The sequence below is a fragment of the Glycine max genome, chromosome 12 (genome assembly GCF_000004515.6).
Source record: "Glycine max cultivar Williams 82 chromosome 12, Glycine_max_v4.0, whole genome shotgun sequence".
NCBI classification, from domain to species: domain Eukaryota; kingdom Viridiplantae; phylum Streptophyta; class Magnoliopsida; order Fabales; family Fabaceae; genus Glycine; species Glycine max.
Genome location: NC_038248.2, coordinates 16,775,698 through 16,801,744, shown reverse-complemented (window position 1 = coordinate 16,801,744; position 26,047 = coordinate 16,775,698). Strand labels below are relative to the sequence as shown.

Genomic DNA, 26,047 nt, shown 5'->3' with positions numbered 1-26,047 from the left:
ACTTTCTTAATGTGGACTTGGCTCCATAATTTGGAGAAGGACTTTACATTACATTTTAGTCAATGGTCTAGTAACTTGAGACATCATTTTTTTGCAGCAGTAGGGGTTTCATTAGGGAGTAGGGATCAATATATGTATACTTTGCTTCCCATATTTTGGTTCCCAATCAGACTTATGATGTCTGACTGAGGAACCATTTTTATGGTGACTAACTCTGTAATCAGTACCTCTGGTACTTCCAGGTTATATATATATAATTTATCTTTGCTGATAAAAAAAAAGAAGACTAATAAAGCAGAAATTTGAAACTGCAGTGAACAAAGCTTCTTATTGTGGGTTTGAATTAATTTCGTTACATTTTTTCAGAGGAAGTTATATCAATTGGAAGAGTTACTCAAGAAGTTTTTGAACGTATTGCTGCCACAAGCATAAGGACTGAACAAGCTTTTGAATCTATTGCTGCCACAACCACAAGGTACTTTTTGTTTATTAAATATACTTTGTGCGTTTAGAAATGATTAAAAATATAAAATTTTCTTATGGGTTGTTATTGGTTGGTAACTTTTTGTATCTTAGTTTTTTTTGTTGATTGGTAAGTTGGTATTAAATGCATGCGTGTCAATTTTGATTGATGCTTTGCCAAGTGATTCAGCAATATTACTGCCAATACAGTAAGATGTAGACTGAATGGTTACCATGGGGTTGATTCAGCAATCTTACTGGCAATACAGTAAGTTGGTATTAAATGCACCCATGTCAATCTTGATTGATGCCCTTTCACCTCACCAAACTCAACACTTTTTCCTTTTGTGCTCTTCTCATTTATGTCTACTTTTTTCATCAAATCTTGTATGGTGATTTGGAGGTTTCTCAACTCCTGTGCATCACAATGAAGTGTTTCTAAAATCTTGCTTTGGTTGCCTATTTCTCCATTCTTTGTGAAAGGAAAAATCTAATTATTTCATATTTCTCCATTAGGGGTACAAATAATTTGAAATGTAGAAGAAACTAAAGGCCTTCTCTTTTAGTAGTGATTAAGTCAAATTGAATACATATATTATAAGTGGAAAAATTCTTGCTTAAAGTATTTAGCCCACTTCCATATACTTAATACTTGAATTTTAAGACTATTAGTTACTCCATACACTTCATTGATAAAAATGTCTGTAAATAAACCTCTAAAATGAATAGAAGTTCTTTGAAGTATCAAGCACACCAAAATATACTATACCTCTTCCTTTCTTTTTTGTTAGTTTTTCCCTCACTCTCTGACAGACTCCACATGCTCCTAGAGAGAGGCCCAAGCCAAATACCCACCCACGTTATTGTGTCTGCATACAAGTGCTATCAAATGACCACGGCATATCTGCCTCATCTCTGACCCACGCATTCACACACCTCACTTCCCTCCTTTTTCTTTATGTTCTTGGCAAAAAGTTTGTCTCCTTTTTCTCCGCTTCCCTAACACCTTAGACCCTTCACCTTTATAACGAACATTATTGAGACATGACAAAGGCTCGACAATACAACACATCCTTTTACATCTATTTATGCCACTTGACCCGATGGGTATATAGGTGAGTTCGACATTAATTATGAGAACTGGATTTTTTTTCTATCTTTCCTTCTCATGGATTATGTTTGCCAAATGAAAATTTTCCTCTGCAAGGGTTTTACTTTCTTATTTTTTCAATGTGCTGCGTAAGGTTGCATATTTATCTTCTTATTAATTAGAAGCAAATAACAAATGCAACCTAGAAAAAACTGCATTTTTATTCATTTACTCCACCCTCCCCCATCATTTCCACTATCATTTCCCTTTTTTTTTTCATACCAAGAATATTTGTGATAGTAGAACTAAGATCCTTTTAAAAGATAGATATATATTATCACTTTGTTTTTTTCCCCCATCAAATTAATTTTTTCTTCCTAACATTCAAAAGTAGAAAGTATCGTTGAAAGAAATGTACAAGATTAGTTATATCATTTAATTTGAAACATCCACGAAATCTCGATAGTAAGATTTGTTAGGCCGAATTGATAACGAACAATATATACATATGGAATTAAAGAAAAAAAAATGTTATTATATAGTTTGTAATAACTACTGATGCTGACTCTAGAAAACACATATACAACTAACTTTGCCAATTATTTGTTTATTTTGAAATAGTAGCTCAAGCCTCAAAGTGTATTGGTAAGTCAAGAAGTGAAGAACCCCTGAAGCTATTTTTTTTAAATAAAAATTTCCTTGCTTATTTGTGCTCTAACCAGATCACTGAAAGTAAAAATTATTTTCAGCATTGATTCAGCAAATGATTTGTAGTTAAAAGTTAAACATACATGTTATAGAATAAAAAATAGTTTCACCCTTAATAATAACTATTTAACTAAAAAAAATATGGTGAATCTTAGTAAGTTTCTTTTTGCTGATTATCTAGAAACCACATTCCTAACAACGTAGGGTAGACAACTCTGACTCCACCTTCTCCCGTTGCGAAAGGTTAGCGATGTGAGGCCGTTAGCTTCTTTTATTGAAACAAATATCAAATTTTCAAATAATATAATACTACTTGAAAATTTAATGTGAACAATATAAATACATGTACATTTTTCTTTAACTGGAACTGGTTTCACACAACCCTTGATAAGTCCAGAACTGGTTTCTTATGTATTTTAACAACTCTTATCTGTGTCATGCACTCAGATTTTGACACCCCAAATTCCACCCTTTTTTTCTTACGTAATGTAATTAAAAAAAATAATCATACATTTTTTTATGATTAGAAATAATTGTAGGTGAATCATTTTTCATTTTAAATACATCATCAATATTTTTTTGCTATCACATTATGAATTTTATTATATTTATATTTTTTATTTCTTTTTTATTTTCTCTCTAAGTGTAGGATAATATATGGAGTATTTATGAAACATTTTCTTAAAAAAAAAAGTTTTCACTGCGAGTTTTTTATTCTTCCGACCCAATTTTTTCAACACTTGCCTTGCCATCTTCATATATATAGACCCCATAACTCCTCTCTCACACACTCTTTAGGCTCCTTTATAGCTGTTTTGTTCCCTCTGCAAGAGAAAAAAGCAAAAAATTAAACATAGAAAATAAAGATATTCCTCTGGTCAGTTTAAAGAAAGAAAAACATCTCTTCTTGGGTCACTCAAATTTTTGTCTCTTCTCTGTGCATCATCACTTTGGAATTGCTTGGTTTCCACTTCTTTTTGTTCCTTCTGCTTCTGCAGGAGATTGACACACACTCACACACATATATATATTCTCTCTTCCTCTATTATGTGAAAGCCCAACATCATCCAGTTTTATGCAATTTTTCTGCTTTTGTATCTCTTTCCTCCATTCAAGGTCATGGACATTCTCTTCTGTTTTCACATGCATACACCTGTAATACATGTAATGTAACACACATAAGCATGATGAAATTTGCATGACCAAGTCTAAAGCAAGTTCTAGTCAATGCACTAGTGTTATCAAATTGTCATCCTCATTAGCATCTTCTCTGCCCAGAAGGCCAATTTCTACTTATATTTCAAATTATTTGTACCCCTAAAAGAGAAGGTCTTTAGTTTCTTCTACATTCTTTGTGAAAGGAAAAATCTAATTATGTCATATTTCTCCATTCCTGTTCAGCGAGTCTATGGTAATTGCTAAACATATATATTTCCAATGAGTGTTTTTTTTGTTGTCAAGCCAATAAGTACTTGGTTTGTATTCCATGGACCGTCCTTACCTATGGCCTAAATAAAGCTATTTTTACAAATTGTGTTGCTTTGCTGCTGCTTGAAGATAACCTTGAGGTCTTTCCACCAAGGAGAGTCTAAACTGCAGTTCCTATGAGAAATCAAATCCCTCCAACCACCATATCTACACAATAGAATTGTGGCCCACAACTGATTCTGATTATTTGCCAACTCCCACCCCCATTTAGCAAGCAAAGCCTCGTTGAATTTAATCAAATCTTTGATCCCTAACCCACCTTTACTCTTAGGTAGGCAGACTATGTCCCACCTCACCCAAGGAATCTTAATGGAGTCTTGGAGGCTGCCCCATCAAAAATTCCTTTGTATAGATGTAATCTTTTGCACCACAAGCTTAGGAATCTTGAAGAAGGATAGCAAATAAATGGGTAAGGCTGTTAAGACTGAATTAATGAGGGTTATTCTACCCCCCATTGATAGATTTCTTTGCTTCCATTTTGTAAGTTTAGCCTCGCATTTGCTAATAATGGGCTGCCACACAGACCTATTTTTAGAGCTGACCCCTACAGGAATTCCAAGGTAAGAGAATGGAATATCCATTTAACTACAATTGAGAGAAGATGCTGCCTCCCTACACCAGTCCTCGGATTTGCTCAAACACCCAAATTTTCTCTTATTGTAGTTTATCTTAAGACCAGAGACCAATTCAAAGCTTTTCAGGATACACTTTAGAATTTTCCCCGTATCTTCTCCATATGCAATGGCCACCTTCACGATTTGAAATCAAATAAAGATTGGTTGGTGGTGCTTTCTCTTGTGTCCAGCAATTTCTTTGGAAGAACATGAAAATTTTAGATTTTAAAATATATAATATTTAAGTGATTTTTTTTTTGCTTTTTTATATTTACAAAAAAATTATTTATTGATTGAAATTCAAAGTGAGGTCTATTTAATAACCTTCTCATGTGTAGAGATATTCATTTTAGTAGACATGTTTGTCACATGTGTTTCTACTTGATTAATTTATAATATGTAATTTCTATTTTTTAATGTGTTGATTAATAACAATGAAATTTTTTTTTATAGTTTTTAATTTTAATATACTTACAACAAGCAATATTAATATCATTAGAAACCCTCAATGAAAGACTGATTGAATTTTTTCGAAAAATATCATTTTTGTAGATATTTATTACAATTAATATATTTTTTCTATGATCAATTAATGTTGTATGATTATGTTAAGAAAAAAAAATACTTATGTTACAAAATATAACAATTAGTATGTTTTTCTCTCGCAAGTACAAGATACTGCTAATAAACACCTTAAGCAACTCTTGTAACAAAATTACTAATGAAATATGAATTGTCTATTAAAGAATAAAAGATTAATTATTTAATTTTAAATAATATTTAATTTTAATAGTTTTCATATAATTAATTGTTATTTATATTTACATATTATTCAAAATATTATTATAAATTTTAAATATCATAAATTAATTAAATCATACAAGTGAAGGAAATTTACTATTTTGGCTTTTGATTTGTAATAAATATTTCATTTTTCTCTTCGGTCTCTAATGAATTTTTGGTTTACGCTGAGTCGTTACTAAAATAACAATTTTATATTTTATTTTTGATATTTTGTTTTAGTCTCTCATAAATTAGTTAATTTGTATATACTCCATAATAAAATAATAATTTTTTTTTAGTGTCGACTAATAACAAATAATTTTTTTTATTAAGGAGTAAATACAAAATTTACTAATTTATTAGGAACTAAGAATAAGTGTTAAGGGTCAAAATAAAATTATTTTTTTTCATTAAGAACTCAACGCAAAATACAAATTTATTAAAGAGTAAACGCAAAATCAGATATTTATCAGGAATCAAAAATATATTTAAGCCTACTATTTTTACTCACAATCATTTAAAAATAGCTCTCCCACTAGATATATTCCTTACAACATTTTTAATATTATTTAAAATTATTTATTTCCCAATTATTAATAATTTAAATAATTGAAACAAAATATAAAATTTCAATTTGAAAATTTTTAGTTATTGAGGGCATAAACAACGTAATTCTTAATGATTTTCTTTATTATTGTTATTTATATATTAAAATTTATTTTGGTGAATAGCTCTACTTTACTATTTTCCTTTTCTTTAAATATTTAACGAGAAATTTATATAAACAGGAAATAATGTAAACAGTGACTATGGTCTATTCTTGTCTGCTTACATGAGTTGAAATCTCACTATATTCTTAGTTGTCATGGACTCATCGCGAAGATGGGATAATGCAGTGTGTTTTAGCATAAATGATAGGAGGTTTGCACTGCAAACTTTTAGTTTCTAGTTAATTATTTTCTTGGTGCAAATTATGTCTTCGTAGCATACTAGTCCACTAGAAATCATTAGAGGACGAGTCTTGAGAAAGCCACATGCTGAGATGGTCACCTTGTATTGAATTTGGAGTTTCTTTCTTACCTTATTCCTCCAACTTGCTGCAGCAATCACTCCTAAGCACTTCTTTTTCTTCATTCCATTCTTTACATTTTCAAGTATGAATCTCTCAGCTTTACATCCAGTGAGGATCACTGCACCATTGCCTACAGAATCAACCAACCAAGTGGAGTCAGTTCCCTTCTTATCTCCTGTTCTGCAACCATAACAGCATGAACCACAATAGTCATCTGCTGAGGAATTTATAGCCACAGACTCTACTTTGAAGCCCATTTTCTCACATCCTTGTATGAGAATTTGGTTCAGAAAGCTTTCATTGTTGCACTTTTCTGTTACACCAATCCTTCTTTGTATGATGCAATCAAATTTTATAATCTCTACAGGCTGATATTACTAATCAAGGAAAAATAGACATTCCTTGGTTTCTAATTTCATTCATTTGTTAGAGTTTTTTCCCAATATCTAAGGGGGTGTTTGTTCCAAGGTTTCTAATTACATTCCTTGGATTCTTATTTTTGGTGGCATTACTATGAGCAAGAACTCCATTCTCTGGTATTTTAGGAAAAAAAAACCATTTGCTTAGTGTACCGTCCAGATATGTCTTGACTAACCATGATGTGGCCCTTTATGAAGCTCCATCTGTGTTCAGAGATTCAAGGACTGTGTACCATGGCACTCGGATATAACTCAGTCAATCCTGATGTGCCCCCTATCAGGCTCCATTGCCTCTGTTGAGTGAACAGTTTGGGCCTTTGCATCATCTGGATATAGAATCCAACATGTTGTACTCAACCTCAACCCATCCCGTTGCACATTCACTTCTCTACCCCTCCAGCCTGATAAATGTTTCTGCCCTATTAAAAAAACAAATTGACCTCTAATTCCATATGAACAATAGGTTGATTTTCAACAATATCCCTAAGTCAATCAAACCAATACCTCCCACCAATTGATATCAGGACTGGTCACAATTTAAGATGCTGAGATGGTCACCTTGTATTGAATTTGGAGTTTCTTTCTTACCTTATTCCTCCAACTTGCTGCAGCAATCACTCCTAAGCACTTCTTTTTCTTCATTCCATTCTTTACATTTTCAAGTATGAATCTCTCAGCTTTACATCCAGTGAGGATCACTGCACCATTGCCTACAGAATCAACCAACCAAGTGGAGTCAGTTCCCTTCTTATCTCCTGTTCTGCAACCATAACAGCATGAACCACAATAGTCATCTGCTGAGGAATTTATAGCCACAGACTCTACTTTGAAGCCCATTTTCTCACATCCTTGTATGAGAATTTGGTTCAGAAAGCTTTCATTGTTGCACTTTTCTGTTACACCAATCCTTCTTTGTATGATGCAATCAAATTTTATAATCTCTACAGGCTGATATTACTAATCAAGGAAAAATAGACATTCCTTGGTTTCTAATTTCATTCATTTGTTAGAGTTTTTTCCCAATATCTAAGGGGGTGTTTGTTCCAAGGTTTCTAATTACATTCCTTGGATTCTTATTTTTGGTGGCATTACTATGAGCAAGAACTCCATTCTCTGGTATTTTAGGAAAAAAAAACCATTTGCTTAGTGTACCGTCCAGATATGTCTTGACTAACCATGATGTGGCCCTTTATGAAGCTCCATCTGTGTTCAGAGATTCAAGGACTGTGTACCATGGCACTCGGATATAACTCAGTCAATCCTGATGTGCCCCCTATCAGGCTCCATTGCCTCTGTTGAGTGAACAGTTTGGGCCTTTGCATCATCTGGATATAGAATCCAACATGTTGTACTCAACCTCAACCCATCCCGTTGCACATTCACTTCTCTACCCCTCCAGCCTGATAAATGTTTCTGCCCTATTAAAAAAACAAATTGACCTCTAATTCCATATGAACAATAGGTTGATTTTCAACAATATCCCTAAGTCAATCAAACCAATACCTCCCACCAATTGATATCAGGACTGGTCACAATTTAAGATCCCATTAAATTTTCCATCAATATACCACCAGTTTAACCCCATCACAAAGAACCTTCACCCTTTAGACTCAGGCTAGGCTAGTGCAAGCTCCCTTTCTGGGCTAATATGGTCAATGAGAGTTGTATGCATCATTATCAATTCCTGAATACAGATGCAGAGCATTTCACCCCAAAACTGGTATAGTAGGATAGTAGATAGTGGAATAACCACTATTATGAAATTTATACATATAAATTAAGTAATTTATATTACATTATATGCTTAATCATATTAAAAATTTACACAAATAGTTTCTTTTAATTTTTTTTTTGTCAGCAAACATAGATATGATATATTAATAATGAGTACCAGTGGTACTGAAGTTACAAATTTTAGGGGCCAGCTGGTTCCTATGATTATTAGTAGGAACAAAGCCAGCACCATAGCACCCTGCTACCTAACCCATGCTACAAAAGTCCAGCCCCCACACTCCCAAGCTAAGTATAGAAACCTAGTGTTACATTGGAAGAACATTGATTAAAGTGAAGTGTAAAATCTTTCTCGTTGGACTTGAGCCATGACCAAAGTAAAAGCAGAGCATCATCCAAATGCTAGCTGTAATTTGTAGATGCCAAGATATGATGTTGTGATATCAGATTCAATAAAGGAAAGCAAAATCTAAGTACATGTCAAATGAAACAGGGCAAGGGCATAGAGATTCCATCCAAATGCTAGGACAATAATTTCTACAATACAAATCAGATCATATTGGAACATTTCCATTTCAAAATTTACACTAATTGTTTTTTTGGAGCCATTTCTTAATTATATATTCCTGTCTTGCAATGATGATTTCAGCTTTATATAGCTAGAAAGAATATGATGTAGTGAAGACCTTCTTCCATCATTTGAGCTTTATATATGACTGTTGGAACTCTGTCTTCACTGCTTTCTTTAGTAAATGCCTTGCAATTTAATTCTGTATCATATCAAGTTGATTGCCACAAATTATTTTCTACATATTACACAAATGTTTGTCATAGAAGCGGTTGATTGACCAAAGTGTTATTATTTTTCAGGCTGAATCAGGCACCAAAGAATCACCAAAGAACTCCTTTCATTATTTGGAGGTGTGTTTATTGTTTCTAGTAATAGTTTAAAATATGTTTTTGAAATTCCACAAATCACAAACATGTATGATGCCTGAAAGCATGTATTCGTTTAATGCCTTCATATTCATGCCGTGTAATTGTTCTTTTGAGCTGTCTAGTATGATGTTTATTATGTATTTTTGTGCCAATATCATACAATTACGAGAGTACCATAGGTACTATAGGAACAAGTATAAATTAACCCTAATTGTGGTTGAATTTGAGGATGGTATTGTGGACCAGCTACACCCCATAACTTAATTACATGTATGCTGCACCTCTTGGAAGAGGTGTCAGCATTTACCCTTCCTTTGTTGTTTTTTTTGCAAGGCAAAAAGCAAATATATTATGTATAAAATTCAGTACTAGGTGTACTGAAATATTCTACAATAAATCTCTTCATCTCCGCCTTTTTATGTCCTTACCCGACCACCCCCAGAACATGTATTGCAAGGTGTTCAAATTTCTCGAGTCCCGTTGCATGCACACCATGTCATTGACCGCTGGAAGATGGCTAATGGAGTTGTCGTTCATGAGACAACCTGGTGTTGACCTCCACATGCAACTGCTACATATGGATGGTGTAGTCCCTGGTGTAGTCCTTCTCTGCACATTTTAACAAAGACCAAGTGTGGAACAAGGTATCATCGATAACCTTTTCAGGATCAAACGGGTGGTTCTTGAAAATCATAGCATTTCTATGATGCCAGACGAAGAAGGATAGAGCTAACCACACAAATTTCCATCTGTTGTTTATACTAGCTTTGTTGTTCCATTGAGTGAATTGCAAAAAGTGGTTCTTTGGGTCTGTGGAAAAAGGACCCACTCTATTAACCCATCTCAAAGGCTCCCACCAAAGTCTCCTTGTCATTGTAGAGTTGCAAATAACATGTATGTGACCAGAATGAATCTCATCTACAAAGTCAGCTGCCATTTGTATTTCATAGTCAAAAAAGTCCCTTCTCCAAGATAACTTCCATTCCCATCTGCCGTCCACAAATTCTCCCATAGAATTAATTAGAAAATTCTGCTGTTTACTTATTACATATAATTGGGGATACTTTCGTTGGATATTACAGTTGTCCTGCAGCCATAAATCGTTCCGCAAACTAATATTGGACCCCGTACCCACCCTCCACTTTAAATTATCATTAAAGCAGTTATTGTGTTGCTGCTGAAAGATACTCTTTAAATCCTGCCACCATTAGGAAGTGAAATTTCTTCTACCACCAGAAATCAACTACTTTGGCATAGATTATTTTTCCCAAATTCAGCTGATTTGATTTTATAAATGTTTAAAAAATGATGTTGAATTTCAATTGCACCACTTTCGTCATTAAATTTCGATGTTGTCGTTTGTGCAGTTTTTCTTCATTTTTTCTTATAAGCATTGGTAATAGAGGCCAACAAACTGAAAAATGCCGAATCCCTTGAAACAGCCATGCACCAATTTTCTTGTTAGCATTGCTGGTCCAACTAACTGCAATTGCTAATGTGTTTTCCACTGCAGCGTTTTGTACAAAAGGTGCAGTTCTGGTGTGTTTTCTACTGCAATTGGTGCTCTATGCTTGTGATGCATGTCAAGTAACCCCTAAGCCACTAACATTTGACATAGAAGGTGTAACATGGATCGAAGTTGGATGAACGCATCACGTATAAGTGAAGAGTACGAGAATGGTGTTGAAGAGTTTTTGTTGTTTGCTCAAAGTAAAGCGCAACCTATGTGGGGAAAATTTTTTTGTCCATGTGTGAAGTGTGGAAATGGGAGGCGCCAAACAATTGATGACATAAGAACTCATCTTATTTGTGAGGGAATAATTCGTAGCTACACAAAGTGGATATGGCATGGGGAATCCCTCGATACAGCTGACATGTCACAGGCTGACGATGTTACTACAGACAGCGGAAATCCTATAGAAGAAATGATTCGCGATCTTGGGCAAGAGGGGTTTGAAGAGGCACATGCAGCGTTGTATGACAACATAGAAGTTGATTCAAAAATGCCTTTGTATTCCGGCTGCATATCTTTCACAAAATTGTCAGCTGTGTTAGCTCTGGTTAACTTGAAGGCTCGATTTGGGTGGAGTGACAAGAGTTTTAGTGAGTTGCTGATGTTGTTGACAAACATGCTTCCTGCTGATAACATCTTGCCAAAGAATCACTACCAAGCAAAGAAGATTTTATGTCCAGTTGGGATGCAGTACGAAAAAATTCATGCATGTTGTAATGACTGCATTTTGTACAGAGATGATTTTGCTGAACTAGATTACTGCCCTGTGTATGGGGTTTCTCGGTACAGACCGACCAACGGAGATTCTACTGTACTAGTCTCAGACGCCGACCGCCGTCCAGCAAAGGTGTGTTGGTATCTCCCAATAATACCAAGGTTTAAGCGGTTGTTTGCTAATGGGGAAGATGCAAAAAACCTTATATGGCATGCAAATACCAGAAAATCAGATGGATTGATGCGACATCCTGCAGATAGCCCGCAATAGAAGGCAATTGATCGTCTGTATCCTGAATTTGGGGCCGAGCCTAGAAATTTAAGGCTTGGTCTTGCAACGGACGGAATGAACCCATTTGGAACCTTAACTACTAACCATAGCTCGTGGCCCGTTTTGCTGTTCATTTATAATCTCCCTCCGTGGTTGTGCATGAAGCGAAAGTATGTTATGCTGAGTATGATGATAGCTGGTCCAAGACAACCAGGTAATGATATTGACGTATATCTAAGACCGTTAATTGACGATTTGCGGAAATTGTGGGATGAAGGGGTTGATGTATGGGACGCAAATTTGCAGCATGCTTTCAAGTTGCGTGCAATGGTTTTTTGTACCATCAATGACTTTCCAGCCTACGGAAATTTAAGTGGATATAGTGTCAAAGGACATCACGCATGTCCTATATGTGAGCAGAATACTAGTTTCCGCCAACTTAAACATGGAAAGAAGACTGTGTATACTAGGCATCGAAGATTTCTCAAACAGTATCATCCGTATCGACGCTTGAAGAAGGCATTCGATGGAAGTCAAGAACATGAAACCGCGCCAAATCCATTAACTGGCGATGAAGTATATCAGTGGGTCAAGGATGTCGTAAATATGTTCGGCAAGTCCCAAAAAAAACCATCATCCACTTCAAACATGTGGAAAAAGAAGTCTATTTTCTTTGATCTTCCGTACTGGTCCGATCATCATGTTAGGCATTGTATAGACGTCATGCATGTCGAGAAAAATGTTTGTGATTCTTTAATTGGGACCCTCCTAAACATTAAAGGCAAGACAAAGGATGGTTTCAAGTGTCGTCAAGACTTGGTTGACATGGGTATACGTCAAGTGTTGCATCCTATCTCAAAAGGTAACAGGACATATCTGCCCCCAGCCTGTTACACAATGTCAACAGCTGAAAAGAGAAGTTTTTGTGAATGCTTGCGTAATATCAAAGTCCCACAAGGCTACTCTTCAAACATCAGTAGTCTTGTGTCTGTGAATGAGCTTAAGTTGGTTGGCTTGAAATCACATGATTGTCATGTGTTAATGCAACAACTTTTGCCTGTTGCAATCCGCGGAACATTGCCTGAGAAGGTCCGTGTTGCAATCAGTCGCTTGTGTTTCATTTTTAATGCTATATGTGCCAAGGTCATTGACCCTAAACAGTTGGATGCTTTGGAAGATGAGGTTGTCGTTGTCCTTTGTCAAATGGAGATGTTTTTCCCTCCTTCATTTTTTGACATTATGGTGCACTTAGTTGTTCATCTGGTAAGGGAAATAAGGTGTTGTGGTCCTACGTATTTTAGATAGATGTATCTAGTTAAGCGGTACATGAAGATCTTAAAGGGTTATACGAAGAATCGACATCGACCAGAGGCCTCAATAGTGGAAAGATACGTTGCTGAAGAATGCATTGAGTTTGCCTCATAGTACATTGACTCATTGAAACCTGTCGGTGTTCCTGCATCCCGGCATGACCAGCCAATAGCCGGCAAGGGTACTCGTTGATACAATGTTGTGATAATGACTAGACATGACGTGTCACAAGCACATTTGTATATATTAAACAACACAACAGAGGTGTTTCCGTACATAGAGGCTCACAAAAAACATGTTAGAGATAGTCACCCCAAAATGAACATGATGAGGGTATTGCAAGAGCACAACAAAACTTTCATAAATTGGTTTAGACAAACAATACTTGCTGATAAAAGTGTTTCCAGACGACTGACATTGTTAGCCATTGGCCCAAATTTGAATGTCCCTACATGGAAGGGGTATGACATTAACAATTATTCATTCTACACAAAGTCCCAAGATGATAAAAGTTCGGTACAAAACAGTGGGGTCTGTGTTGATGCTGATTCGGAGCACTTTTCCAGTACATCGGATAACAACCCCATTCGAGCATCCATGTCTTACTTTGGTGTCATTCAAGAAATTTGGGAGGTTGATTATACATCATTTAGAGTGCCTGTTTTTAAGTGTCAGTGGGTGAACGGGACAACAGGTGTGTTTCAAGATCCATTGGGATTTACTTTGGTAGACCTTAGTAAGGTGGCATATATAGACGAACCTTTCATTATGGCAGCACAAGCCAGACAAGTTTTCTATGTACAAGATCCATGTAATTCAAGTTTGTCTGTGGCTCTGCAAGGAAGACCAAGTGGAATGGTCAAATGTCTGGTTTTTCAAAACAATTGCCTTCAATGAATGAAGCTGATGAAGTGGATGATGGACATGCAAATCGTGTAGTGGATGATGGACATGCAAATCGTGTAGATCATGATGAAGGTCTATGGGAAAACATCCCTACAGGCTGAGTGCGAAAGTAATGCTTTGTTTAATGTGTAAATATAATGATTATGTTAGTATTACGCCTTTGCTTTTGTTAATGTCTAAATGTAATCGTTAATATTAATTGTGTATTTTATTTACAGGATCATGGCCACAGATCCGACGTCTCCTCCGCAGTCCGATGGTCAATCAGAGGCGACTTCCAAGAGGAGTAGAACAACGACACGGCTGAGAACATTGACATTAAGAACCGTGGATCAGCCCAGACCGGCTGTTTATGTGGATCCCGCTACCGGGAGAGCATCCGGACCGATGCGTGAAAAGTTCCACAGCTACCTAGGCGTAGTGGCGCGAGAAAAGGTTCCCATTATCCACAATAATTGGAAAGACGTACCTGAAACGCTAAAGGAGATTGTGTGGAATGACATTCTAGTAAGTCCTTCATACCAATTACAATATTTGAATTAAGAATCAATTTTTCTGTTAAAAACATAATTGACTATAACAAATAGTTGTCCTTTATAATCTCTACATGTGTTTCATGCCCTTTATTTTAAATGACTTGTCCTTTATTTGAATAGTTAATCACTATCCTAGACTCCTATATTTGTAAAGAACAGCACAAGGGCAGTTTTTATTTTAAACATGAATATTAGTTAGTTAGATGAGGTTGAGAACAAATGTTGTCAGATCAAAGTTAGAGACCAGAACAAATCATGTGTATAATAAGTTCACAAATTTAAATTGATAACTTAAACAAATGAAAATTGACATGGGTTTTGTGTTAGGGAGCAGGGGTAGTATTTTTATCCTTAAATACTTAATAGGGTAATGCATATTATTTTTTATGCTAATGTAACCATAAGTTTGATTTTTATGTTATACTATAGCTGCCTACCCACTTGCACCGCCAAATAAAGCATTGCTTTCCAATCCACATAATCCAGTGGCCCTCCAAATATTATGATTAACAAATAAAGCATTGCTTTCCAATCCACATAATCCAGTGGCCCTCCAAATATTATGATTAATAGGAACTTCTTTTCTTTTTTGTTTTTTACAAACACTTAGAATTATACAAACTCAGTTAACACTTAATAGCATTTTTATCACACAGTTTTTTTTTTTTGGAAGGCTGAAAATATATATATTATTAATAAGAGAACCAGTACCAGTGGTACCAGAAAAAGAGATTATCATACAGTTAATACTTAATCTTGTGTAAGTATAATGTTTTTATATTAACAAACTATTTTGTGTTTGAAAAATTTACAATAAAATCAAATGTTTTAAAACACGCTTTAAATAATAATATTTTTAATATGTTTTCAAAAGAAAGTCCAAATTAAGGTTAATAACGTTAAGCACATCTGAGAACAAAACCTGAAGCTGTGCAAAGAAAATTACTCTAGTATTCATCCTTATCATATATGAAGGTACTGAAAATGAGTTATTAAATAATTTATTATTATGCATTTTTGTATCAATATTTATTATCATCCTTATCATTATATGAAGCTCGTATTAAAATCTTTGTCTTTCAACTTCCAGATTTTCTTATATATGTTCCCATATCAGTTTGCTGTACTGGGAATAGTGCAAAAATTGTTTTTTTTGCACAACAAAAATAATGTAGTATTATATATACCTCAGTACTAGAGGTACTGAGGTAAAAGATATGTGGTTACAAAGGCATAGAATTGCCAAACCCCACTACAGTAGAACAAAGCACCCAACAGCTAAAAATAAAGAACAGAGAAAACCCCCCTAGGACAGTTCCTCCTGCAAGCTGCTAGACCATTGGTTAAAATGAATATGAAAGTCTGGTTTTTGAAAACCAAGACATTTCTATGCTTCCAAATAGTCATAGAGAGGGCTATCCAAAACACCTCCCATCTATTGTCTATAAAGCTTTTGCGATTCCATTGAGAGAATTGCATAAAATGATTTTTAGGTTCAATGGGGAAAGGGCCCACTCTATTGACCCATCTCAAAGCCTCCCACCATAAATTCCTAGTGATTCTGCATGAGAACATGATGTGGCCAATATCTTCCTCTTCACTATCACATAACGGGCACCTATACGAAGGCAAAGTGATGTGTCTCTTCCTCAAGTTAGCCTTAGTAGGCAATTTGTTTCTGAAAATTCTCCAACAGAAGGCAATTGCTCTTGGGGGGATTTTTAGATTCCAAATAATCTTAAAAGCTCTGTCGTCATTAACAGATCTGCCATCATTCTTGAGGATATTGTAGGCTGACTTTGTGGAATAGGCTCCACTAGGATCAACCTTCCAAATAAGGGAGTCCATACTGGTTGGGCAAATCTGGACAGCATCAATCTCATCCATAAAGGCTGCTACCATATCGATTTCATGGTCAAAGAAGTTTCTCCTCCATTGCATCCTCCATTCCCATTTATTATCAACAAGAATTCCCATTAGGCTGATAGAAGAATCCTGCTGGTAGCTCACTTGATACAAAGTAGGGTATTTTTCTTGAAGAGTTAAATCATCCTCTCTCCATTTATCCTTCCAGAACCTGATTTTTGCCCCATTACCCAACTTCCAACACAAATTATTGGACAGCCTATTAGTGTGCTGCTGCTGGAAAATAGATTTTAAGTCCTTCCACCAGTTAGAGAAAGCTGTGGAGTTTCTCCCATGAATCAGAGCATTCCAGCCACCATACTTGGACATTACAATTCTGGCCCAAAAGTGATTCTGATTAGTCGCCAATTCCCAGCCCCATTTGCCCAGCAAGGCCTCATTAAATTTCTTCAAATCTTTAATACCTGTATTATGGTACTATCATGCAAGTACCCTTTGCACTATTAAAATCTTACTTTCAAACCTATTAGCCTCTTATGTTTCAAAAATTAACTTTGTTTCTGCTCCCACATAATTTAATTTTAAGCTTGGCAAAAGTTACTTGTATCTTGAATTCATTAGTCTGCTTCAAGTAAATTATGCCAATCTGCTTCAGTAATTTAAGGATATGTTTCTGTTATATGAGTCAAGGAAGCTAAAGTTTGCAAAACAAAAGTTTACTTCAGATCTTCTCTGGCTTCAAATGGTATAAGAGAACTTAGAGAACAAACATGAAATTAATCAAATAACAATTATTGAAAGGGCCTTCCTAAAATATTTCCCAAACAAGACTTCTTTGGCCTCTTCGAAGACATTATTTGGGTCAGCAAAGAAACAAATCCTTGTTTTATTATTTCTACTTTCTATACAATATTTCTAAGGTCATTGATATTGTCTGAGAACACAAACTTCAAATTTTCAGGTGTCTCTACCTACAATAGAAACATACAACATATTCATGTATACAACTCTAGTGTCTTATCTAAGCTCGAGTCCACACCACATCATGGAGTTGCTTGCTGATTGATTTAACAGTTACTTGGTCATCCTCACCATATAGAATCCAGAAAGATTAGTCAAACCTAACTTCTGGTATATGAAATTTAGTATTGAACAGAATGTTAGAAACTAAAATCTTCATAGGGTGCACAAGTTTATCAGTCTTATTTACAGTTTTCAGCCCTGTATTTACTGTTCCAATAGAACTTAAATCTTGCAGTTGCTGGGGTGGGGTAGGACAATTTTTAGCATGCTAAAAATTCATGTCTAGCAGTTTGTGCTGGGGACATCACAAATTCGTCTGCAGAATCCTTGGAAGCAGCATCTTTGTACGAGCAGGCAGCAGTTATTTCCTTGTTTATTGTGCCATGCACAATGTCAACAACTTTAACATAAAAGAGATGAAGAGGTAAGTTACAATTGCAAGTCTTAAGTTATTTCCTTGTTTAAATCACACCAAGCTTAATATTGTTACGCTTCTTCCTTGTGTCAACTTGTCAAAAGGTGCCCTCTTAGGAACAAAGAGGATAGGCTTACAAGCATAAGTGTCCCTCACCTGAGAAGTGCTTCACAGGCAAATGCTCTTCCAGTCATTGGTGAGACTCTTGTAGAAAGCATAATACTCCTCCTTTGTGATCTCCTCAGGCTCTGTAATCCAAATGGCCTTATGCTTGTTCACCAACGAGCATTCATGTGACACTTCCTTGCTGAGGAAAAAAAAAATGTGACACTTCCTTAATCTTCTTTAAATTACTTTCTTCCTTCTCCTTCTCTTCGTCAACATCCTCCACCTAAGTACATTAAAAAATTAGATATTGAAGTCAAATTGTAATTCAAAAAATACCAAAAAAAATAAATAAACGTTTTGAAGTACTTCTTTAGATGGTATTCCTTATGGTTCAAGTAGCAATAACGATGACAATTGTATGCATGTTTTGTTTGATATTGATTTCATTTTTTGCATAAAACAAAGAGGGGAACGACCAACAATTTGAAAGTTGTACATTCAAGAACTAAAGAATTCAAAATAGCTAGTAATAAGAGGGATTTGTTTTTGGGATTTTCTGAGCACCAAGAGCGGCTACGCAAGAAGCTTGCACTTGAGGAGGGAAGGATGTTTGCAGATAATGAACAACTTTCTTAACTACTTGTCCTTCAGACTTTCCTGGTTCTTCTTGTTAATATGTACATCACAATAGTATAAGCTATGGCGTAAAAACATGGTCTATATTGACTTCTAAGATTGTTAAGGGTCAAAAAGACCATGTCCATAAGCCATAGCCTTATACTATTTATATTTACATATTACCAAAAGAAACAGTCAAATCTGAACGCCAAATAGTTAAGAAAGTTGTTCATTAGCTGCCAATATGCTTCCCTCCTCAAGTGCAAGCTTCTAGCGTACCCGCTATTGGTGCTCAGAAAATCCCAAAAACAAATCCCTCTTATTACTAGCTATTTTGAATTCTTTAGTTCCTGAATGTACAACCTTCAAATTGTTGCTCGTTCCCGTATTTGTTTTTTGCAAAAAAGAAAATTAATCTGAAACAATTCAGGCTGAATTGTTATCGTTATTATTACTCGAACCATAAGGAATAACAGCTAAACAAGTAATTTAAAATGTAACTTTTAAATTATGTGGTATTTTTTTAATTACAATTTTACTTCAATATCTAATTTTGTTAATCTACTTAGGTCGTTTTTTAAATATAAATATGAATTTAAAGGTGATCTACTGATAATATAAAGTACTTGATAATCACAAATTATGATACCTATCATTTTAAATTTTAACTTAATTTTATAAATATTAATAAATTTATAATAAGACAATTTTTTAACATGTGCTGCAGTGATTCCTTTGACTTCACTATAATCTCCCTGACATAATTAAGAATTAGAATTAGACCTGGGTTGCAGTGATTCATTTGACTTCACTATAATCTCCCTTCTCAAGCCTTTGATTGTCTATGTTAACTTCTTTGCCTCTGATACTGTATAACTCTTCAACATGCCATTGCAGCAATTATTTTACCAGGCACATACATTTTTAATTACAATTCCTTTAATTTGTATAAGGATACAAAAATAAAACACGTGTAGCTGAATGGCAAATAAAAAATGAAGGAAGCATGAGACTGTCAAAATATTATGTTTATACATAATATGTTTATATATGATAGCATGAGACTGTCAAAATAAGTAAAGGAAGCATGTACTTTAATGTATTATTTTTTTAAATCATTAGGCCTTAGTCTTAGCTTGTTTTCATTTGGCTTTATGGCTACTGCATAAGGAATGAGACACAGTTATATGAGTTCTTTGTCTGATTTGACAGTAGAGGATATGAACATATATATGGGTGCTTTATTGTGATATTATTCAATATATCAGTTTTTTTAATGTTCTGCCACTGCTATATCTAGTAGTATCTATTTTCATATCTAGGATGCCTTGAGGGTGTATTCTGATTTGGGGTTCAGCCGCAACTTGATGGACTTCATGGTTACCACTAAGGAGCCTGAATTTCTTAGAGATGTTGATGGGACGGAACATAGTTCTAATTCAGCTGAACAAGTATCTGGTAGCTCCAGCAGGTTTGGGAGTGGAAGATATTCCACATTTTAGGTCAGAGTGAGACTACTTCGAAACAGGATGGGGTTTCTGCTTCGAATTCGAAGAATTTTAATTCTATTGCTACTAAGCTTATCTGGTTTGAAGTTAATTGCTGAGACATTTGATTGGAGTCATGATGCCTAGGCTTGTGAACTTTCCTTGCTTGCAAAATGTGTAGATTTGTTGTTAGTGCATTATTTGTGGATTTCAGATTCATTTTTAGTAAGTTTTTGGATTGAAGGGCACATTGCTTCTTGGTTGAATAACCTGTTTGTACATAGCTGAAATAAAATTTTCAATACTAGCACTACTGGTCCTTTTTTTTGCAATTCTATTACCAGCTTTTGGTTTTTTGATGTGTCAATTTCTTGGCTTATTTTACCTAAGATTTTGAATTAATTTAAGACATGTTTCTTCGGAGATAATTAGGCACCAAACGTAAATACCTCTTACAGCATACATTCAGACCTTTTTTGTCGCCTTGTGAGAGATAAATACCTCTTCATATTTTATTAAATTTGTAATAAAAGGTAGGTATTCTTCTATTTTAAACACTTTGACTATATTTTGTTTCTTCTTCTATCACATCATATAGTTTATTATATTTATATTTTTTAACCATGTATCTCAATATTTAATTAGATGTTAGGTGTTAAATAGGTGGTATGATGTCCACAAATTAATTATAATGCATAGTTGGTAATTTGTGATAATAACATCAGCATAAAGGTAATTTGTGATTGAACCATGAAATTCTAGCACCCAAATTTTGGAAAACAGCAAATAGTATCTGCATAGTTGGAAGATGAATTCACTAATCACCTGCACCGACTTTTCTTTTGTTTTACTAGTGAATAATCTGCGTATGCCATAAGTTTTGATTATTACTCTGTTGTTTTTACTACTGTGCAGAAAACATGAGAAATCAATGTTTTAGTAATGATTTCAAATTACTTAAGAATTATCAATGTACATGGATTATCAATAACATCATTGATAAAAACTCCAATTGTGCGAAGGCTGAAGCATGTTCTTAACAAACCATGAAAACAAGTTTTTCTAGGAATTCATACTTTAAGGCAATAACTGTTATTAGTGAGTGTCACAATATTTTTTTTCATTTATTATTTGTTCAATTTGGATATTAAATTTGATGGCTGTGACTGCATGGTAAACTTACATTATATGCTGATTGGATGCTTTTGCTTTACTTGGGGTATTATGGCAGAACATTGTCATTAAATTGTTGATTGCTAGTATTGTATAATGATATACATTTGGCTGCCTTTTTCCACAAATTTTGACACCTGGTTATGTAGGCAAAGTTTGATATCGCAGAAGCTACGAAGGTGAAGACGAAGGTTATGTCAACAGTAGCGACGAGATGGCGGCAATTTAAGTCCACATTGACTAGCAAATTTGTGTTTGCTAAGACTGAAGGTCAACAAACACAGGATGTTGTGACAAAATATGGACTAGATCCTGAAGCGTGGAAACAATTTGAAGAAACCCGCCTGACACCTAACTGGGAGGTTAGTTGAATCTGTTTATGGTAACTTCAAATGAATATTTTTTTGCCAATTTGATTATTTTAATTTCAAAAAAATCTCCGCAATTATGTATGTCACATTACAGGGTATTAGGAAACGAGCACAATCAATTCAAAAACACAACGACTGCCCTCACGTACTTTCACGTGGGGGATATGATTTGCTTGAGAAGAAATTGTTAGACCAGAAACGAAAAAGGATACAAGAGGAAGCATTGTTGAGTGAAAATCCAGCAAGTGTTGATGAACCCCCATCCCCAATAAAAAGGCATGTTAAGTGGAAGGTTGCTCGGACCAGGGCTGTTGGCAATATGACATCTGACTCTGCACAGGAAATTGCAGATAAAATAGTAAGTTCACCAATATGTTGCAATGTTCATATGTTTAAGTATTTTGTAATGAAAATGATTGCACGTTGTGTATTTTTGTGTCACTTGTTTTGTGTAGGACTCCTTAGAAGAGCAGGTAACGCAGGGTTCGTTTGTACCCCATGGTCGGTAAGACATACTGAACACTGCCATTGGCCGACCTGACCATGGGGGTCCCGTTTGGGCAGCAGGCTCAGGTGTCACTATTACTCAGTACTACGGAAGGGCATCAAGGACATGCAGCAGCTCGTCCACGTCCATCAGCCAACAACAACTAGATGAAGTTGTTGCAAGGCTTAGGGAAGACATGACTGGCCAGATTAGGGAAGAATTGAGGACTCAAATTAAGGAAGAATTGAGGACTCAGCTAGAAGAGGAAAATAGAAGGAGCTTGGAAATAATGACCAATGCATTGAAAGAGGCTATTAAAAAAGAGTTGTCAAATAAAGGATCCCAAGAGGCACTCCAAATTCAGCCGGACATACAACAACTAGGTGCGCGTGTCAGCACACAGGGAAGTAATGCTGTTACCAATGCGCAGGCTTCACAAGAACATGATGCTGATGCCATACCATTGATGGGACTGTTTGTGCAGCGTAACGATGGTACACAAAGGTTTGTAGAAATATTACCTTACTTACAATTGAATCGGAGTTTTGTTTTTTCTTGCAGCTGTAATTGTTGGGTTTGGTTTGTGTTTTGTTCATGGTTTAGTTTTTGTTTTATATGCACTAAAAAAAGCTTTGTTTATGGTTCATTTAAGGTTGGTGGCCATGGGGAAAATAATGGAGGGGGATTCAATCATACACACAGTGGCATATGCAGATGATGTTGTCAGGGTAAGTGTAGAAACAGTTATTGATCCTGAGGCTGAGGTCCCCTATGCCACCTCAGAAATACAATATGTGAAGCAGGCCGTCAATACATTTGTAGCTTGGCCCACACACCTTGTGAAAGCTGTATTAGATGAGGTAACATGTTTCATTTGACATACGTAAAGTAAAACATTCATAGATTACAGTACAAATACTCACCCACTTTCATTAACCATGTAGCATCCACAACGTATTCCACACAACGAGGATGCACATGTGCCGAAGCCGGCTAATGTGAACGCAGATGATCCGTTGCGTGAATTGATGAAGTACAGTTTCGATCTTTACGACAAGCCACTTCAAATCACCTTTGATGGGAGATTTCTTGGAATTGAAGATGCATCTACATCGATATTCATCACATATTCAGATGTTATTGAAATAATAGCAGGAGACAAAAGTCTGAACATATCTGTCATACAATTATGGTTAATGTAAGTGAATTCCTTCATATAACTCATTCCTCATTCATTCAATATCATGATCCACTACAATACTTTCAAATCATGTGAATAGGTATATTCATGAGTGGAGTCAGATATTCAGTCAAGTTTCATGTATGCATTCCTTGAGCCACAGTCGTTGGTTTGTTCAAAGGATAGACGCAGCGAATGCGAACAATATCTTGAAAGATGGCTTAAGGAATCTGACCGAGAGGTGTACATTGGACCTTACTTCCATCAGTAAGTGCTATTTAACAAACATACTTCAAATGATGTTTGGGTGTATACGTATCTAATGTGAATGACATGCAGGGAACATTGGCAACTCATAATTTTGTGTCCTAGGCAACATGTTGTTGTTTGGTTCTGTTCTTTGCGTAGGAAACCTGATATGCATATCAAAGCTACAATTAATAGGTTATCTCATACCATATAACTTTTTGCAAGCCTTCTTTAGTGGTCATTATTGATTGACATTTTGTTGTATATGCGTTGATGTGGTTTTTTAAAAGCAGTGTAATGACAAAATTGAAGAAGACCTTGTCTCCTGAAACTAAGGCAGTTGCACCAAAGTGGATTGAAGTAAAGGTAAGTCAGCTATGTACCATGTGTTAGTGTTGTCTAGTTAAGTCATGAACTTATGTAATGTATACGATGTTCAAATGTTTTCCATATGTAGAGTCACGTTCAAACCGGCTGTTATGAATGTGGATATTACATAATGCATTGGATCTGGAACATCATAGCCAGCGACATAAAGAGTGATTGGTCCATGGTATGCATAAACTTCAATACAATTGGAACTGAATTTTTATATTTGCAGTACTAACTTACAATTATGAATACTTGCAGTGGTTTGCTAATGACACACCGTTGGACATCGCATCATCACCACAATTCGAAAGAAATGGGCAACATTTTTTTTAAAGACAGCAATAAGTCAAAACGGCTAATGATGGCGTTGGAGTATTTTTTTCCCTGTATTTGAGACAATTGTTATGTTATTTGACACAGCGGCTATTTTATTTTCGGTCATGCTACTAATATTCTATTCTTAGTATTATCTTCTCAATTTCATATAATTGTAGTAATATATTGTCTTTACCCCCTTCTACTGCATTGCATCTGCATTTGATTACCACAGCAACAATTTAGTGCAGCTATAGTACCACCAAGCTTGCCACTGCAGCAGTTAAGTGAACAAATGAAGTGTCCACAGTCATTGGATGGTTGCTTGGTAGAGGTACATGCTAATAACTAATAAGATTTCCTGTGCAGGGTATCATTGTTTTTGCATGACTGATGGCTACCTTGGGCTGGAGATTTTGGTTGAATCTGCCTCAAGTGTTATTTTGAAGGTAATGGAGATAATCTTTTGTTGTTGTTTGTTTATTATATACCTAAATTTGGGTTGAAGACTAGTTATTCAACATGTGGATTATCTACCATAATAAGTGATTTTATCATTTGAGCAGATGATATTATCATTTGACCTTGCTTTTGCTTGGATTCCGCTCCTAAAGTTCAGTAGCAGCAAAGTGACTAGCAGCACAAGCATTGAAGAGGTGTGTTTCCTCCTTGTTTGTGGATTCATGAACTATAACTTAATACATGAAACTGAAAAATGTTCTAGTTATAAAATTTGATTAGCTAGGCTTACATGAATTGTTGAATTGATCAGCTAGGCATACATTATATCAACTGTTAGTGTCATTTTTTCAGTCTAATAATATTTTGGTTGATATTATCATTATTATGATTAAAGAGATTGCAGGGATTCCAAGGGAAGGGACCAGGGGATGAAAAATATGATTAAAGAGAGTTCTTGAGGAGTTTGTCACATGCTCAGGTAATTAGTGCTAAAGCAGTTGGGTGAAATTCTCATATTTTGAATGCTGCATGCAATTAATATCGTCATTTGATGAAATGCAGAATCTTCCTGACTGGTTTAGTGCATGTTTCATTGATTGCATTCCATTTAAAATATTATTAATCAAGAGGAGTCTTGCTTAATTGAATTCAGTGTTGAGCGTGCTGCATTTGTCTTATGTAGTAGTTCATTCATTTATTTAATTTTAGTTGACAACTTGTGGAATGGTGATATCAAAATATAACCTATGAAAGAGGATAATCTTGTCAGCTAATTGTTGAGTGGTTTATTTTTTTTGTTTTGTCTTTTATGTTGCATTTGATGACTTTGTTTCTTTTCTTGTAGGGAAGTGGAAGATTTTGCACGAAGGTTAAATTCTGCTTGGCCTGAAAGGATGCAAATTTGATCTTTGGCCCAACACAGAAGACTAGTAACAATTTCTATGAATAGCAATGGTTCAACGCAGCTGTATACATGTATGTTCTATCTATCTTCTCAATATTCGCGGTGAACCCTACTTGCTGCCTTGTTTTCTATCAGAAGCATCATTAAATTTTGTTGACATGCACATGACTGGAATCAACTAGTTATAAGTTACTTCATCACTCTCATGCATTTCATTCATCACATACAACACTCTCTCCAAAGTTCAAATTAAGACTGAGGGGTGAGAAAGAGACAATTAATATGGGTGTCGGTCTACGTGCATTCCTCTTAATGGTTCTTGTGCAATTGGTCTATGCAGTGATGAACATTACTTAAATGCTTGCAATAGAATCTGGAATGAGCCCTCTTGTCCTTGTTGCTTATCGACAACTCTTTGCTACTGTGTCCATTGCTCCCTTTGCTTATTGGCTCGAGTGGT

At 35.3% G+C, this 26,047-nt stretch overlaps 3 protein-coding genes across 3 annotated transcripts; all 3 read left to right on the top strand.

Moving 5' to 3' along the window:
* Positions 1–328: 328 nt before the first annotated feature.
* Positions 329–23,363, top strand: LOC106795293 (uncharacterized). The gene is made up of 9 exons (XM_041007218.1): positions 329–475; positions 9,238–9,288; positions 14,240–14,528; positions 21,397–21,609; positions 21,713–21,976; positions 22,074–22,101; positions 22,186–22,609; positions 22,758–22,965; positions 23,050–23,363. The coding sequence occupies exons 3-9, from the start codon at positions 14,244–14,246 to the stop codon at positions 23,305–23,307; spliced, it is 1,680 nt and encodes a 559-aa protein (XP_040863152.1). The 5' UTR covers positions 329–475; positions 9,238–9,288; positions 14,240–14,243; the 3' UTR covers positions 23,308–23,363.
* Positions 10,935–11,804, top strand: LOC121173150 (uncharacterized). Its single transcript, XM_041007219.1, has one exon. The coding sequence runs from the start codon at positions 10,935–10,937 to the stop codon at positions 11,802–11,804; it is 870 nt and encodes a 289-aa protein (XP_040863153.1).
* Positions 23,364–23,424: 61 nt separating the features above from the next.
* LOC121173149 (uncharacterized) lies at positions 23,425–24,239 on the top strand. Its single transcript, XM_041007217.1, has 5 exons — positions 23,425–23,552; positions 23,625–23,729; positions 23,828–23,900; positions 23,992–24,087; positions 24,165–24,239. The coding sequence occupies exons 1-5, from the start codon at positions 23,425–23,427 to the stop codon at positions 24,237–24,239; spliced, it is 477 nt and encodes a 158-aa protein (XP_040863151.1).
* The last annotated feature ends 1,808 nt before the right edge of the window (positions 24,240–26,047 follow it).